This window comes from Podarcis pityusensis, assembly GCF_964106645.2.
Source record: "Podarcis pityusensis genome assembly, chromosome: 15".
In the NCBI taxonomy this organism is placed as follows: Eukaryota; Metazoa; Chordata; class Lepidosauria; order Squamata; family Lacertidae; genus Podarcis; species Podarcis pityusensis.
Window position 1 is genome coordinate 16540238 of NC_138040.1, and position 17338 is coordinate 16557575.

The following is a 17338-nucleotide window of genomic DNA, read 5'->3' on the forward strand; positions in this document are numbered from 1 at the left end:
TGCACTCCAGCGATGAATTTAGCCACCAATGCAGATGGGGTTGCTTATGCTTTTTTTAAACAGATCACTTATAGATCTGAGAGCTCTTGTCAAAAGGAAGATGCAGCTCACAGGCTTTTATTTATCCATGGACTAATACAAACCCAGCACACACTGATGAGCTTTTAAGTCTCTTTATTTGCTGCTCTCAATAATGTGCTAAAAACTAACCACCACAGGGATTTTATATATATATATATATATATATATATGCGCACGCGTGCACGCGCGCACACATACACAGAAAGAGACAGACATACCAACCCAAATCACCCACCTTTCCACTGATAGTCTTTTGGGAAATGCAGTGACAACTTTAAATCTGGAGGGGGTGAGAACTTCTTGCTACTTCATCCAACACGTAAAGAAGCTGCTTATGCAGCCTCTGGTAAAGCAAAGCCAGAGGATCCATAAGAGGTGTTGAGATCCCCCTGGGTGATTATTTTGTGCTGTGGCTGCTCAGCCAAGGCAGCCCCATGCTTGGATGATTCCAGAGTGGTGCCGCCACTGCAACTGTCCCTCCTGCACTCACTGGGGATGCCAAATGGGCTCACTTCACAGAGGTGCTGTTCTGCTGCTGTTGCTGCTGCTGCTGCTCTGCCAGGGCCTGCTGGAGGCGCATGCGCTTGCGAGAGTAGTGCTGCCAGTGCAGGATCTGCTGCTCATCGATGAACTTGGCGCACTGGGCATTCACCAGCTCTTTGCGGAAGTGCTCATACTGCAGCAGCTCCAGCATGTGCAGGCACTGGGGATACCTTCGCGACAAAACAAGGGCCATACACACATTAGCAGAGGCTTTTAAAACACGTCCGGACTGCCATGCAAATACATGATGATCATGTCTTATGTGCATTTAATATGCACAATTGCAATAATACACAGTTGGAAGTCCAGTTGGTTGAAATCTTACAAGACAAATGCATAGTTGGTGCATAGATAAGTTCTTGCTTGGGAAGCAAGGACAGAGAGCTTAAAAACACACCAAAAGTGCCCCCACCACCCTCCCAAACAGCTATACTTTCCATTTACATTTTTCAGCTACCCAAAGTTTGTCGGAATCTCCAAATATGCAAAGCCTGGTCTGGCACTTGCCCTCTAGAAACCGCTATTGGGAAGACTGTCTAAACTGAACCCATTTAACAGATTATGAGTGTAGACTTTTCACATGTTTATCTATGTTATATTCAGATACCATTTTAGACCAAGTTATATTAAGGAACATGTAATGTAATTGGATTTTTAAGCCAATTTTATTTTTTAAGCATCTTTTTTTAATCTTCCTCATGATAAAATTAATGTAATAATAATAATAATTTATTATTTATACCCCGCCCATCTGGCTGAGCTTCCCCAGCCACTCTGGGCGGCTTCCAAAAAGATATTAAAATACTGTAATACATCAAACATTAAAAGCTTCCCTAAACAGGGCTGCCTTCAGATGTCTTCTAAAAGTTGTTATCTTTAACATCTGGTGGGAGGGCGTTCCACAGGGAGGGCGCCACTACCGAGAAGGCCCTCTGCCTGGTTCCCTGTAAATTGGCTTCTCGCAGTGAGGGAACCGCCAGAAGGCCCTCGGTGCTAGACAAGAGTCCTTTTCCTCACATGTTACGCAAACTGATCTGTCTTGGAGACTCTCTCAGGGCACTGGTATAAATTCCAGCTCAGCACACTGAGCAATTTTTTTCAACTTCGTCATGCATTAAAGGGGAGGGTGCACACGTTTGTACTTTGATCAAGTGATGGGTAGACAGAAAACCCTTGAGTCTTGTGCGCCACTTGTAACAATCAAAAACCAGATCTATGAACTCAGGAAAAAATGACATAGTACAGGCCCCAGAAAGGCTGTGGCAGTTTGGGACAATGACTTCTCAGGCCTCTGACACACAATCCCTAGCCTTCAAAACCATTGCAGAGTTCAGAGGGCTACTCGTGGGGGTTTTTCAGATAGCCAAATAAGCTCTAAGCTGGTTTAACACAGCAAGATACACAATCGTAACTCTTACTTTAGGTATTTGGCATACTCTGGTTCTTTCCAGTAGAGCAGGTATTTAAGGTAGTTAACAAATGCTTTGTCCTTGAAGAATCCTCTCTGGGCAAGAACTAGAAGAAACACACAAATCAGTTTACTTAAAAGTGGATTTTCCCTGTTTATCCTCACAGCAATCTGAAGTTAGTCACTATTATTCCCATTCTACAGATGTGGGGAAAGAGGATGTACAACCAGAATAAAGGTTAAGTATACACAAAATACTCCTCCAAATCATAGCCTATATTTTAGCCATAAAGTCACACAGACTGAAGCTGTTGCAGAAAACTGATAACACCTTTGCTGGATCTGGTCAAGGATGCACCTAGTGCTTTCCAATTTCAACCATCTTAGCCATAACTGTTTTAACTTGGGTTTTCCTGTATGTTTTATATTCTCTAATCTGTTTAGTGGGTCTTGCCCAAATCATGCGAATAAATAAAACAAAAATCTTGTTGGCATCTGTCTGTCTTGAGAGACAAATGTAATGAATCTCTGAGGGTAAGTCTAATTGCTGCATTAGCAGTACTGAAGTGACCTTCCATGGTGTGCAAGCCTAGGCGGGGTATATGGCAGTTCCATGCTGCCCAGACGACAAGACCCCACTCTCAGCCTCACTGATGTGGTCCAAAGGAAAGCAGAACAATATGTTTGGCACCAGCTTGGCTGCAGGAGTTACTGGAACTTTATGTATGTATGCATTTTATAAACTTTATATACTGCTTTATTGTAAAAAATAATACCTCAAAGCAGTTTTTTAAAAAAAAGAATCGGGGGGAAAGGTTAAATCGAGAAAATTTCACTTGAAAACATACAAAAGTCAAAATACTGAAACTGATTAAACTTACAGGAACCCCCCCCCATTTATGCGTGTTTAATGTGTATTTGACTGCTCACATGCACATCATGCTGAACCCACAAATGCAGAGTGGGCATTATGTGGCATCTGCAATAGTGTCAATTCTGCCAATTGAAGGGGTCAACTGAGCACATGTGAGGTAAGGCAATCTTGTAGGTAAACCAGTCCCAAGTTGTTAAGGAGCCAAGTTAGCCACTTCCCTTCTCATTAATTTTAAAATATTCTGCGTTAGTGAACATTTGTTTAACGGGACAGGGACAAGGAACCTGCGGTTGTGAGGGGAGGTGCTCCACATGTTCCTGGACTACAACTCCCATAATCCCTATCCATTAACATGTCAGCAAGGGCTGGTGGGAGGCAGAATCTAACGACTTCTGAAGGGCCCCCCATATGTCCTTTAGCACTAACCAAGGATTTGTTTTGAGTACAGTGGTGCCCCGCAAGACGAATGCCTCGCAAGACGGAAAACCCGCTAGACGAAAGGGTTTTCCGTTTTTGAGTTGCTTCGCAGGACGAATTTCCCTATGGGCTTGCTTCGCAAGACGAAAATGTCTTGCGAGTCTTGAGATTTTTTTTTCGCTTCCCCCCCCTTTATCTAATCCGCTAAGCCTTTAATAGCCTTTTAGCAGCTAATCCGCTAAGCCTTTAAGCCTTTAATAGCCGCTAAACCGCTAATAGCGCTAATCCGTTAAGCCGCTAATAGGGTTGCTTCGCAAGACGAAAAAACCGCTAGACGAAGACACTCGTGGAACGGATTAATTTCGTCTTGCGAGGCACCACTGTACAGTGGTACCTCTAGATACGAACGGGATCCGATCCAGAGCCCCGTTCGCATCCTGAGTAGAACGTAACAAGCGACTGTAGGTCGCGTTTCGTCATGCATGTGCGTGACGTCATTTTGAGCGTCTGCGCATAGGCGAGCGGCGAAACCTGGAAGTAGCACGTTCCGTTACTTCTGCGTAACCTGAAAACGCTCAACCTAAAGCATATTTAACTCAAGGTATGACTGTACTTACAGTTTAGGTAATTGGGGTTTGCCAGGCACTGCACAAACTCCAACTCCAGCTGGAAGCGAAGGCGATTGCCAGTATCATCTGATGCAGCAAAGAGAAGAAGACGAAAGGTGAGTGGAATTAGACGAGAAATGAAAATGCTCCACCTCATGTCGCTCAGTGTGGGACAGAGATGGAAAAAGGTTTAGGACCCCCAAGTGCTATCCCTGCCCAGAAATTTGAAAAAGAGCCAAATGCTTAGAACATCAGAAGAGCCTGCTGGATCAGCTCAATGGCCCATCTACTCCAACATCCCGTTCTCACAATGTCCAACCAGAAGCCTGTGAGAAATCCACAAGGAGGACCTGAGCACAAGAGCACTCGCCCCTCCTGCAGATTCTAGCATCTGGTGGCAAGGGAGGTGTCTCCCAGAAGCCCCCAAGCAGAGCTCTCCCTAGCCCCTGCCACACAGAGATAGGCTCCAACTGCACATGGAGGCTCCACTCCCAGGATGGTCTCTGGGAACCAGGCCAAAGTGTGTGTGTGTGGGAGGGGTTGTGTCGAGACTTTTATGACCAGCTGGTAAGTCCAAAAGGCCAGGGAGGGAGGGATGCGGGTAGGCCCTCCCCTCATGCAGCAATAACTAACATTCAGAGGAGCTTCCAGACTTCCCCTCATGCCCAACAGTCTTTGAATGGCCGTGGCCGTCTCCCTGCCGTGGGCTACCCCACGCACATCGCAGCAGCGAGTTCCGCAAGTGAACAGCGCGACCTTTTTTTGCATGGCTTGGGTTTAAATGCGCTGACTAGCCAACGGAGGCCTTTCCAGCCGAGGAGAGACTCCGCCCGGCCTAGGTTCCCTCCTCGCTCCCCGCTCAAACACTCACCACTCTCCATAACGACGACAGCAGCTTCCACGGCTTCTCCACCAGAACAGCAATATGGCGGCGATAGCGGCGGCAGCAGCGGCTGCGCCTGCGCAGCGTAGCTCGGCCGCGGTGCGTTTTGGGAAACTCTGGGGCGGCAGAGGCGGCCATGTTGCTGTTGCCGGGGCAACGGGTATGCTCTGGGCCTGGCGAAGGTCCCAAAAGGGAGGGTCGAATTAGGGGCGGGACAGGCTGTGGCTATGGTTGCTGCTTGTTCCATGGAATATTTATGTATTTGTTTATTTCATAAAATTAATGGGATACTTTTATTTATTTATTTTTTAAAAACTCAAAGCAGTTTACAAAAAAAGTAAGATTCTTAGTAAAAAACAATTACAACATAAAAAAATATTAAAAACCAGCAATAAACTGAAAGCACGTCAGCATTCTCGGTATCTGGACAGGCTTGCCTAAAGGAAAAATGTTTTTAGTAGGCGGAAAAAGTACAGTGAAGGCACCTGCCTGATTTCAATAGGCAGGGAGTTCCAAAGTGTAGAGGTGCTGCAACACTAAAATAATGATTTCTTACAAATGCAGAGCAGGGCGTTATGCAGCGCCTGTAACAGTGCCAGGAAAATGCCTCCCCAGCTCCATGAACAGTGGTGACAGGTTGTTGTGAAGGATAAAATGGGGAAGAGGACCGTATGGATTATCCTGAGCTGCTTGGAGGAAGGGTGGGTTAATGAACAGATGATGGCAAAGTGGGCATCAAATGAAGCTGGGCTTTGGAAGATTCAGGACAGGTAAATGAAAGTAATTCCGCTGAGGAATGTTGGTGAGTATGTCATGCAGCTCAAAGTTAAACTGTGGAACTCACTCCCACAGGAGGCAGTGATGGCCATCAACCTAGATGACTTCAAAATAGGATTAAACAAATTCATGGATAAAGGCTGTCAGTAGCTATGCTCTGCCTCCACACTTGGAGAAGTTCTTGTGCTCATATCTCACTTTCCTTTGCAGAGGTTTTATTTATTCTACCTCATGATTTGGATCCTGCTTTCCCCGCCTCGTGGCTCCCATCTCTGGTTTTGAAGTGTTCAAAGGGCACAGGGATTTTGATACCAGAAAGCAAAGTTAAAGTTTTATCATTGGTGCCTCCCTTTGCATTTAATGTTTCACCTCACCTAAGTTTCAGGCTGTGTCTGCCAAGGGGGAGGGGGAAGGTCCAAATTTGAGGGCACAGCAGTAGGGAACAAGGTTCAGACACCCCAAACTGTCATATTTTACTGGCATAATTGCTAAAGAATATCAGACTTCTTTGGGCCACCTTTTGAATTCCCCCACAAAATGCCCCCAATGTTGTGAAAAGCTTGTGTTGCTCTATTTGCCAAGGCTGGTCCCATAAATTCCACGTGATCTCTTAACTATTCTGGAGCCACCCAGTCAAAAGTCTCCTGCTGGCTCCCGCTTTCCACGTTTCCTTCAGAGCTCTAGGTCCTGATGATGGCAGACCAGCTATTAAAAGAAATTGAGGCTGCAGGCATCACGGACCTATCAGAAAAGAGGACCCTGGTGATAAAATGGGTAAAAGGGCTGTTCCCAGGTGTGGAGGTGGTCACCACAGAAACCCTTCAGCAGTGGATGAAGGAAAAACCAGAGGAGCTGATCATTCTTGTAAGTAGCAACTTCTTGCTGGCAGGAATAGTTAAACTGCGGAACTCCCTTCTGCAGGAGACCACCAACCTAAATGGCTTTAAAAAGATGATTAGGCAAATTCATGGAGAAGAGGGCTATTGATGGCTACTAGCCAAGGTGCTGATGTTCTGCCTCCACAGTCGGAGGCAGAGTGGTCAGGAGCCGCCAGGAACAGGTGGTCAGCTAAAATGAATTGAAGGCTTCAGGGCCAACTGTATCCATAAAGGGACTGATGTACAGTGGTACCTCTGGTTACGTACTTAATTCGTTCCGGAGGTCCGTTCTTAACCTGAAACTGTTCTTAACCTGAAGCACGACTTTAGCTAATAGGGCCTCCCACTGCTGCCGCACCTCCGCCGCACGATTTCTGTTCTCATCCTGAAGCAAAGTTCTTAACCTGAGGTAATATTTCTGGGCTAGTGGAGTCTGTAACCTGAAGCGTATGTAACCCGAGGTACCACTGTACTCTCAGAATCTCTGATGATTAAGAGAAGGTTAGAGAGATCAAAAGTTCGTATTTTTTCGCAAAGGGAAAATTGGGGAAATATGACCTCTCTGGCTTAAAGACTAGGAAAGATATGAAAATGGTCAGCTTGGAAGCATCTAGATAACATTGCAGTGATGAGTAGGAGGTATGGTTCTGACAAGGATAAATCTTGACAAATATTGCCTTTTGATTTCCTGTCCTAGTGGACTGTTGTGGGGGGGGGTGTTGCTGTGGGTGCAATTTATCTTGTATTCAGTAAAGCACTTGATATTTTGGTTAAATGTGGGGTAGGTGATAGCACCACCAGGTGGATTCACAGCTGACTGGGAAACACCCCTCAACCAAAAAAAGTGTATTTCTCATCAATGGTTCCTCATCCAAAGAGAGGGAGGTTTCTACAAAATCTGGGCCACAAATTTAGAAATGGATGCAGCCCAGTCCTATGCCTGTTTAACCAGGAGGACGGCTGACTGAGTCCCAAAGCAGGCCTGGGATTGCAGGAGCAGCAGCACCCAGCTTCTTCCCAAAGGAATGCTTTTCAAGGCACAAGGGTGTTTGAAGTGGGATGGGGACAGCCTTGGGGATTCCTGTGGCACTGGGCATCCCCAATATGTTGATGCCAGGCCTCCCAGAGCACATACTCTCCAACATTTCTCTCATGAAAATAGGGACGTCCCATTCCACAATGATAATTTTACTATTTATACCCCACACTTCTTACTGGGTTGCCCCAGCCACTCTGGACAGCTTCCAATATATATAACAGCATAATAAAACATTAAACATTATATAGGATTGCCTTCAGACGGCTCCGGCGTCAGATAGCGCCATACCCTTCAACAGTTCTCCAGTGAAAATAGGGATATCCTAAGGAAAAGTGGGACATTCCAGGATCAAATCTGGAATCAGTGGCCTCCCTGGAAAATAGGGACACTTGGAAGGTCTGAGAGCATTCCCAGCAACCCTTTTCTTCTTTGACTCGCTTCAGATATACAAATGCTTCAGATCGCAGAGCCTCCGGACCCCATTAAAGAGTTTCATTTTCATCCCAGTCACGTTTCCTATTGTGGGCCTTCATTCATGAGCCCGGGAGATATTGCCAGGCTCTCCTCCTCCTCTGTGGGTCTGTTTGAATGAGGCTTGGTTGCAAGACCTTCTGCTCCACAAAGGGGTCAGGACACCCATGGCTGCTTCTCACTGCATTTCAAGGTGAGAAAGTGCCACAGAAAGGGCCTCTATTGATAGCCAAAATCTGAGTTGCCTACTGACCCAGATTCTCCCCCCTACATCAGGAGGCTAAAACAACCTCTGTGGTGTAACCCACAGACTCAAACAAGCAGGATTTCACTGGACATTCCTTCGGTATGTTATTTTTAAAAACTGCCATTTATACAACAGCCTCAACGTGTCCTTTTTAGAAACGGTTTTGCTATTTTTGCACGAGGAGATATCGTGTAACTGTTTTAAGTGGCATCCTATAATCTTCCCCATTCCAAGAAAGCGTTTATGAAATGAGTTTTAGAAAGGCTTCTCCTAGTGACTTATTCTTAGCTTTTGTTAACATGGCAGGAGAGGGTGTCTCTTTACACAAAGTGGTTTTAGCAGTTGAGAAACTATCATCTTCACAAAGCAAAGAATGCCATCCCTCCCCAGTAAACACAGCCTCTTCCTCTGGCTAAAATGAGGTGGGGGCAGCCCACCAGACAAACCACAAGCTCACTTTCCCACGTGGGACTTCAGGGGACAGCGCCCGGCAGATGCTTTGGTCCTCCGCTGGGCCAAAATAAACGGCAGTGTTTTCTATTCCAGGCCACCCAAGCCAGGCCAATTTTTGCTTTCTTAAAGGATAAAATATGCAGGACAAAGATGGACCCAAAAGTTGCATCTGTTCTCTAAAACTAGCTTAGCTGAACATGCAAGAGAATAATAGAATCATATAATTGTAGATTTGGAAGGATCATCTAGCCCAACCCTTTGCAATGCAGGAATAAGCAGTTGTCCCACACAAGGATGAAACCTGCAACTATGGCAATATCAGCACCACACTGAGCTGTTCAGTATCTGACCGTTATTAAATTGAATGAGGCAGCTAATTTAGGGTGTCGTCTTGAAAGGGCAGCTACACTATTACTTTTTAATTTATAATTATTGTGTTTTTACTCCCAGGTCAAGGTGATTGTGGAACTTTCTGGTCAAAATGATGTAGCCAACTTTGGGTACAATGCTCCTTGACAGGTGTGAGTGTGACATTGGCTGCTAAGAACATTAGAAGAGATTTGTATCTGGTTCAGGGCAAAAGCGGGCTCACCTAGTCCAGCATCCTGTTCTCACGGTGGCCAACCATATGCCCTAAAGGAAAGCCCACAAGCAAGCAGAACCTGAGTTCAACAGCAGCAGTCCTGCCCCTGAGCCCCTCTTGTGATTCCTAGCAACTGTGTCCTTTTCCACTTCAGGCAAGAAAACCATTTGGAGCTAGGCCTGGACTTTAGGTCAGAGGGTCTGGCTGCTGCACCAGAAATGGGGGAAGCCCTGGCAATCTCCTGTAACATTTTACGGTTGACCCCGTTATTCCACCTGGCTCCATTTTGATGCTGCTGTGTACTGTGTTCATTTACTTTCAAGGGGACGAATTCAGGAGCATTCTGGGAAATTAACCTGGCTCTGTCATCCTGTTGACTGAACTGAATCCGCTTGCCCAAAGCTTATCTGGAGGAATGAAATGATGTTTGATTGCAATGTTGACATGTCTCCCTAGTAAACATTTTGCTCAACCCCCCCCCCCCCACTTTCCCAGCACATTTCCCATCACTTCCCAAACTGCAAACAGCCAGGGGGTTTGTCTTTTTAAAGTGGATTTGTTGCACCATGGCAACAGATTGCCTGAATTTCTGGTAGATGCTCAGATCCCTCCCACAAAATCCTGGCAGTCTTGGGGGTGCCCAAAGTGACAGGGAAATGCCATAAAAAGCTTGGAATGAAATTGGTGATTAACAAGAAAGGCATATAAAGAGCCCACAATGGAATCAGGATGAATGCAGGATAGATGCGCATTGTCTTTTTTTTTTTTTTGCAATAATTTTTTATTAAATTTTTAAACAAACAAAAAACAGAAAAACAACACACACAAAAAAACACAATACAAAACTTAACAATAAAAACACAAAACATAACAATTAAAAACAAACTCTCTTTTCCATTTCCAATTTTAAATTACTTATTTTCTGGACTTCCTCATACCTCCCTCTTTTGTATTCCAATCTACATTGTTTGTCCAGCAATTTCTTTTCCACTTTTTTAATCCCAATCTTTAATAAAGCGTTAAGATATATAACTTCAACTTTTTTAAACCTAATCCTTGATCTTAATGTCATACAACTTTAAATTTTTCCCTTTTGTTATCAAATTTCCATTTCTTTAAACATCTTTAATCTTGATCTTTAATCTTAATCTATCCTTAACTTTAACCTGTACAGCTGGAAACCACTTGTTTTTAGTCCAACATCACTCTAACATTCCTTAATTTTGCAGTGTTTCTGAAGATAGTCTTTGAATTTCTTCCAGTCTTCCTCCATCGACTCTTCTCCCTGGTCACGGATTCTACCAGTCATTTCAGCCAATTCCATATAGTCCATAAGTTTCATCTGCCATTCCTCCAGCGTGGGAAGTTCTTGTGTCTTCCAATACTTTGCGATAAGTATTCTTGCTGCTGTTGTTGCATACATAAAGAAAGTTCTATCCTTTTTTAACACCATTTGGCCTACTATGCCCAGGAGAAAGGCCTCTGGTTTCTTAGGGAAGGTATACTTAAAAACCTTTTTTAATTCATTATATATCATTTCCCAGAAAGCCTTAATCTTTGGGCACGTCCACCAAAGGTGAAAAAATGTACCTTCAGTTTCTTTACATTTCCAACATTTGTTATCGGGCAAGTGATAGATTTTCGCAAGCTTGACTGGGGTTATGTACCACCTGTATATCATTTTCATAATATTCTCTCTTAAGGCATTACATGCCGTAAATTTCATACCTGTGGTCCATAACTGTTCCCAGTCAGCAAACATAATGTTATGGCCAACGTCCTGTGCCCATTTAATCATAGCCGATTTCACCGTTTCATCTTGAGTATTCCATTTCAGCAGCAAGTTATACATTCTTGACAAGTTCTTAGTATTGGGTGCTAACAATTCTGTTTCTAATTTGGATCTTTCCACCTGGAAGCCAGTTTTCCTGTCCAATTTAAATACCTCCATTATTTGATAATAATGAAGCCAGTCTCGCACTTTGTTTTTTAATTTTTCAAAACTCTGCAATTTCAGTCTATCTCCGTCTTGTTCCAAAATTTCCCAATATTTCGGCCATTTGACCTCCATATTGACCTTTTTCAAGGCTTTCGCTTCCATTGGTGACAGCCACCTTGGGGTTTTATTTTCTAGCAAATCCTTATATCTTATCCAAACATTAAACAGCGCTTTCCTGACAATGTGGTTTTTAAATGCTTTATGTGCCTTGACCTTATCATACCATAAATATGCATGCCAACCAAATACATTATTAAAACCTTCTAGATCCAAAATGTCAGTGTTTTCAAGAAGTAGCCATTCTTTCAACCAGCAAAAGGCTGCTGATTCATAGTACAGTTTAAGGTCTGGCAGGGCAAATCCACCTCTTTCCTTTGCATCCGTTAGTATTTTAAAGATGCGCATTGTCACATGTAACCTCCCCACAAGCAAATCGGAATGAAGGCCAAGAACATTCCCTACAAAAATGTGAAAAGAAGACAAGAATAATGAAGCAGCATTTTTGCCTTATAAGGGGTCCCAGGCTGAGGGGAGGCAGGAGGCAAGGCAATTGCTCCTAGATGACTCCAACAGTCTCTCCTCTGACATGTCCACATTTGTAGGACACCCCTCTAGTTTGGGGGAGGGGACAAGTAACAAATAGAGAACAGGGGATGTTCTGATTTTTCCCATGATAGACTACTTGTATGGTTTGTTTTTTTTAATATCAAATTCATTTGTTTTTGGTGCTGATGCTTTGCTGGAGCCCTAACCATGTGGTTAGCCTGCCTGTTGGGGGTCCAACACTGGGGTTATGCATTTTTTAAAAAGAGAGAGGAAAAAGCCGATCTTTGGAACGAACCACATTCTCACAATCAACCCACCATAGTGTCCCAGCATTCCAAAGAGCTTGATGGGGCCCAAAAATGGCCTTTGGACCTATGTGGTCCCTGGGGCTGACCTACTGCTGCCTTGCCTTCTACCTTAGGACTGGGCTTGGCCCAAGAGGCACCCGTTGTGTGCCAGAACGGAGAGCAGCGTTGGGGAGCCCAGAAAGAAGGCCAAGGAGGCCCCCTTCTCCGTTTGACTCAGGCCAGGTACAATTCCAGGGCTCAGGTTGCCAGAGGGGCTAGCGCCTCTCTTTAGAATCAGCCCTTGCAGCCAACCAGTCTCCCAGCTGGGCCCAGCCAACAGAAGCGTCTCTTTGCTCTCCTTCAGGTCATACTGACACAACCGCACCACAGATATTTTAAGCCTCCACTGCTTGAAATAAACGCTGCTCGATTTGCAAGTTGGTTTTGTACAGCAGGCTCTTTTCCAACCCCTGGCAACACAAGTGTGTGCGGTTGTGTCAGTCTGGTCCCTATGGACGTTGTTAGTGCCAGTCTCCAAAACAAATACCCTGAGGGTGCTTTCAGGCATGAGACAGGCTGACTTTGTGGCTCATTTTGCAAATTTGTGCCTGGTAGGCATGAATAGCCCTCTTCTACATGAATTTGTCTAATCCTCCTTTAGAGCCATCCAGGTTGGTGGCCATCACTGCCTCCTGAGGGAGGGAGTTCCACAGGTTAACAATGCATTGCCCTGAATCCCACAACACTCCACTTCATAGGATGTTCTCAAGTTATAGTGTTATTAGAGAGGAAAGAAGACTTTTCTCGATCCACTTTCACCATGCCTTGCATCATTTTATATACTTCTATCATGTCACCACTTGCTTGCTTTTCTCTAGGCAAAAACATCCCAAACGCTACTACCTTTCCTCATAGGAGAGTCGCTCTATCCCCTTAAACATTTGGGTTTCCCTCTACTGAACCTGTTCCACAGCTGTTCCACCCTCCCTGAATTCATGCTGTCAATAAACTATATCCATCACACCCCAATATCTCTTTCTGGATTAGTCAAATCTAGATTAATCATTCTTCTTTTTTTACTCAGTTTACATCTCTTTGCAGCAGCTTTCCTGACTCGTCACTCAGTTGTCCAGTTTGGACAGCTGCTCCCTTGGGAGCTCTCCAGAAGAGCCCTTCTTCGGATTTCATCATCGTGAACCGTATGGGGCTGATCCACAAACTTTGGGCACATCCCTTCAGCTCACAGAGACTCAGAGAATTGTAGAGTTGGGAGGGATCTCCCCAAGAGTCATCTAGTCCAGCCCTGCATGCAGGAGTCACAGCTAAAGAATCCCCAGTGCATGGCCATCCAACCTCTCTCTTAAAACCTCCAATGAATAAGTGTCCAACTTCTTCCAAGGGAGTCCATTCCTCTGTAGAACAGCTCTCGCTTTCAATTCTGGTCATAAACGTTCAGTCACAACAGTCTGGTTTACTGCTTAGTCCACTCTCCTGTGAATGCTGTATTATCTATTTCCCTTTACCCTCCTTCCAATAACAGAGCCTGCTTCCAAACTTTAAGGGAACCTCTGCTCTTGTTCCTTTGCAAAGAAGCATTTTTGAGGAGCTGTTGAGGAGTCACTGTGTCAATATTTTGTAAGCACAAGTATATTGCTTGGGATTCATTCATTCATTTTACTTCATTTCTACCCCACCTTTTCTCCTCAAGCAGCACTGGATGGTGCGTACCTGGTTCTCTGCCTCCTCATTTAATCTGCACAACAACCTTGTGAGGTAGGTTAGGCTGAGAGAGTGACTGGTGAGCCAGCAAGCATCATGGCTGAGTGGGGATTCGAACGCTGGTCTCCCAGGCCTAGTCCAATACCACACTGGATCTCTATTGGTTTTATTGTATGGGGAGTGTAAGCATCATCCATCCGCCCGCCCCTGCCCCCCATCTGTCTGAGAATAAATCGGTAGGCTTCTGGTGTGAGAGAATGCATGCAGCACATTAAAGTGAAAAAGGATTTGCTTTCACTTGCTTGCCAGAACAGTAGAATGTGTCTGTCGTATGGAAGTGGGAGAACCCTTTTGAAAAGAGTAACCCTATCAAACAAAGTGGGGCTTACTTCTGAGGAGGCTTACCAAGGAATGGGAATTCTAACCTCAGCCAACCCAGGTGCAAATGGAAGCAGGGCAGTCTTTATTCCAGATTATCGCTAACCCAGAATACTTTTCGTCCTGGTTCTGCCCTGCTAGAATGCAGCCTTTTGCTTTGGCCCACTTTCGGGTCCAAGAATTACTTAACACAGAATTCACCCAGAAACCTTCAGAGATTCTCTCCTGCAAAGGTCAGGCAAAATTTGCAGAGAGTTTCACTTGCAAACAGGCCATGGAAAGAGGGTGTGCATAGAAGATGCTTATTTATAACCAGCCGAGGACACAAGCTGCAATTTCTCGACTCTTTCTCTGTCATTAGGCAGCAGGAGCAGCAGTAAGATCATAGGGATTCCTGCATAGAACAGCAGAGCCTTGATTAGAGGTTTGGCTGATCTGGCCACCAGTTGTACTGAGGGTTGGGAGTAGGGAAGGGAGCAGCAGGTGATGCTGCGGAGCTCACAAAAGCTCCATTGTATGAATGCCTGTGAATCGTAGACTTGTAGAGTTGGAAGGGACTCCCAAGGGGCATCCAGTCCAACCCCTTGCAATGCTGTAATCACAGCTCAAAAATCCCTGACAGATGGCCATCCAACCTCTGCTTAAAACCCTCCAAAGAAGGAGAGTCCACCACCTTCCAAGGTCATCTGTTCCACTGTTGAATGGCTCTTACCAGTGCTTTTTTTCTGGGGGGACGCAGTGGTATTCATACCCCTAAACATTTCATGAATCTAAGTTTGGCCCCATTGAGGGGCAGTATTTCAATATGAGTAGGAAAATGAGAGTACCCCTAAACATTTTTTTAAAAAGAAAAAAAGCACTGGCTCTTACTATCACAAAGTTCTTCCTAATGTTGAGTCAGAATCTCCTTTCCTGTCATTTGAATCCACTGGTTTGGGTCCCCTGCCTCCAGAGCGGCAGAAAACAAGCTTGCTCCATCTTCCATGCGACAGCTCTTTGGGAATTTGAAGATGGCTGTCAAATCAGCGCTCAGTCTCCCCCAGGCTAAACACACCCAACTCCCTCAACTCATAAGGCTTGGGCAGCTCCAGCGGGCAGGACTAGGAAGCCAATTTCAGCCAAACATTAAACACCAAACATGGTTGTCACCTACTAGTCATTTTGCTCTTTTCTTCTTGTTGCCTCAGGACACTCGGACTTCAGCGGAGTTTGACGTCAGCCACTTGCCGGGTGCCATTTTGGTTCCCCCCGAAGCAGATGCCTTGCTGGAGTTTTTCAAGACACGGCTTGCGCCAGGTATAGCCAACTCCTCATGTGGTGAGATCCTCACAGTCTTGCCAGCAGGACTCTGGCAGGGGTTCTGTGGTGGGACTATCTCATCCATCAGGCGGGAGAACCTGGTTAACTTCACACAAATCATGAAGGCACTAATGCTTCTAAATAAATGATGTAAGATATAATAATATTAATAATTTTTTTATTTATACCCCGACCTCCCTGGCCAGAACCGGGATCAGGGTAGCTAACACCAATAAAATTACAATAAAACATAATAGGAAAGGAAAGGAAAAAAACACTATATAGGATAAATAGTGTATGATATACTTCTTTTCTTCTGTTCTCTCTAAGCTTTTTTTTTTAACTTTATTATGTTCAATTGAAATACTCTCAATAAAAAAATTAAAAGTAAAAAAATGAAATTAAAAATGTATTACGTTTCGGAACAGCGATTTTCAAGATCAATGGCAATCCACGATGCTTCCTTCCAGCCTTCTCGTTTATACACATATTTTGTTATTTATAACTGTCCTGATGTTTTGCAATTCTCTTTTCGCAACAAGACGAAACCAGCCCTTTCTCTCTATGGACGCAGAATGAATGGGTCTGGGGTCTGCAAGGCCTAAGGCTTTATGGCAGAAAGCCATTTCTCCCTTAAATATATATATATATATATATATATATATATATATGGAGACTCAGCCTGAAGGTAGGCGAAAAGGTGAAAAGTTTAAAGCGTGAAGGAAGTGCACGTGGAATGTTTGAAGGCTTTTAACCAGCAGTGCTGTTTCCCTGTGTTTTTCCTACAAAGCTAGTTTCTTGTGACGTCTAATTAACCAGGTTGTAATAACTCGGTCATCCAGATAAGAGCTGTTAAGTTCTGCTTGTGAGCAGCACACCCATTAATCAGCTCAGAAGAGGGTCAGGATGATGTGAGTTTTCTCCAGTCCAATTATGCAGACTTTTACTCTAATCACTTTCCTCTCACACACATCTCTGTCTCTTCCAGGGCGGGAGGAGGAGGGTCCCAGCAAGCCCATCATTTGCTACTGCACAGTGGGTTATCGGTCGTCCATGGCAGCTCAGCTCCTGGGCAGCTACTTCTCCAGGGAGGCTGGGAAGACCTGCATGGCGTCGCCCAAGATCTACAACGTCTGTGGTGGCCTGGTGGCTTGGGCCGTTGAACAGAGGCAGATGGTGGACAAGCAGGAGAAGCCCACCTGGGTGGTACACCCCTACAGCCCCACCTGGGCCAAGCTGCTCGAGCCTGAATCCAGGGCAGAGATCTGAGGAGCAGCTTGAGCTGAGGCAGGGGCCTTCCTGGCAAATTATTCCAAAGCAGCAGCAGCAGCAGGTGACTGTCAGAACACACAAGCACCCACCCCATCCTGAAAGTAGCATTTCAAGGACTCTCAGGCGTTGCAAAAGAGACTTGCCAGACAGTTCAAGTCTTGCAGTGTTTGCAACAGAATATTTTGGGAAACGAAGCAGGGGCAAGCCAGTGTGGTGTAGTAGTTAAGAGCGGTAGACTTGTAATCTGGTGAACCGGGTTTGCTTCCCCGCTCCTCCACATGCAGCTGCTGGGTGACCTTGGGCTAGTCACACTTCTCTGAAGTCTCTCAGCCCCACTCACTTCACAGAGTGTTTGTTGTGAGGGAGGAAGGGAAAGGAGAATGTAAACTGCTTTGAGGTTTTGCGCAATCAGGCACTGTATAAAGTCTATGAAATAAAGAAATGAAATAAAACGATGGCTTAGATTCCTCAATTACAGAACTCCCTTGGGAAATGAGGGCTGCATGTTTCTATCACACGGGTGCCAAATAGACAGCTTACTTCTTTGTTATGTTTTGGGAGTTACAATGAGACTTA

At 45.0% G+C, this 17338-nt stretch overlaps 2 protein-coding genes across 2 annotated transcripts; one reads left to right on the top strand and one right to left on the bottom strand.

The window, feature by feature from the left end:
- Window positions 1-157: 157 nt before the first annotated feature.
- On the bottom strand, window positions 158-5076 carry MED31 (mediator complex subunit 31). Its single transcript, XM_080984090.1, has 4 exons — window positions 4803-5076; window positions 3941-4018; window positions 2043-2139; window positions 158-794 (listed from the first exon to the last, which is right to left on the bottom strand). The coding sequence occupies exons 1-4, from the start codon at window positions 5059-5061 to the stop codon at window positions 590-592; spliced, it is 639 nt and encodes a 212-aa protein (XP_080840216.1). The 5' UTR covers window positions 5062-5076; the 3' UTR covers window positions 158-589.
- An 814-nt stretch (window positions 5077-5890) lies between these two features.
- Window positions 5891-17214, top strand: LOC308464639 (tRNA uridine(34) hydroxylase-like). Its single transcript, XM_080984091.1, has 3 exons — window positions 5891-6455; window positions 15379-15487; window positions 16479-17214. Exons 1-3 carry the CDS (start codon window positions 6282-6284, stop codon window positions 16757-16759), a joined length of 564 nt encoding a protein of 187 aa, XP_080840217.1. The 5' UTR covers window positions 5891-6281; the 3' UTR covers window positions 16760-17214.
- The last annotated feature ends 124 nt before the right edge of the window (window positions 17215-17338 follow it).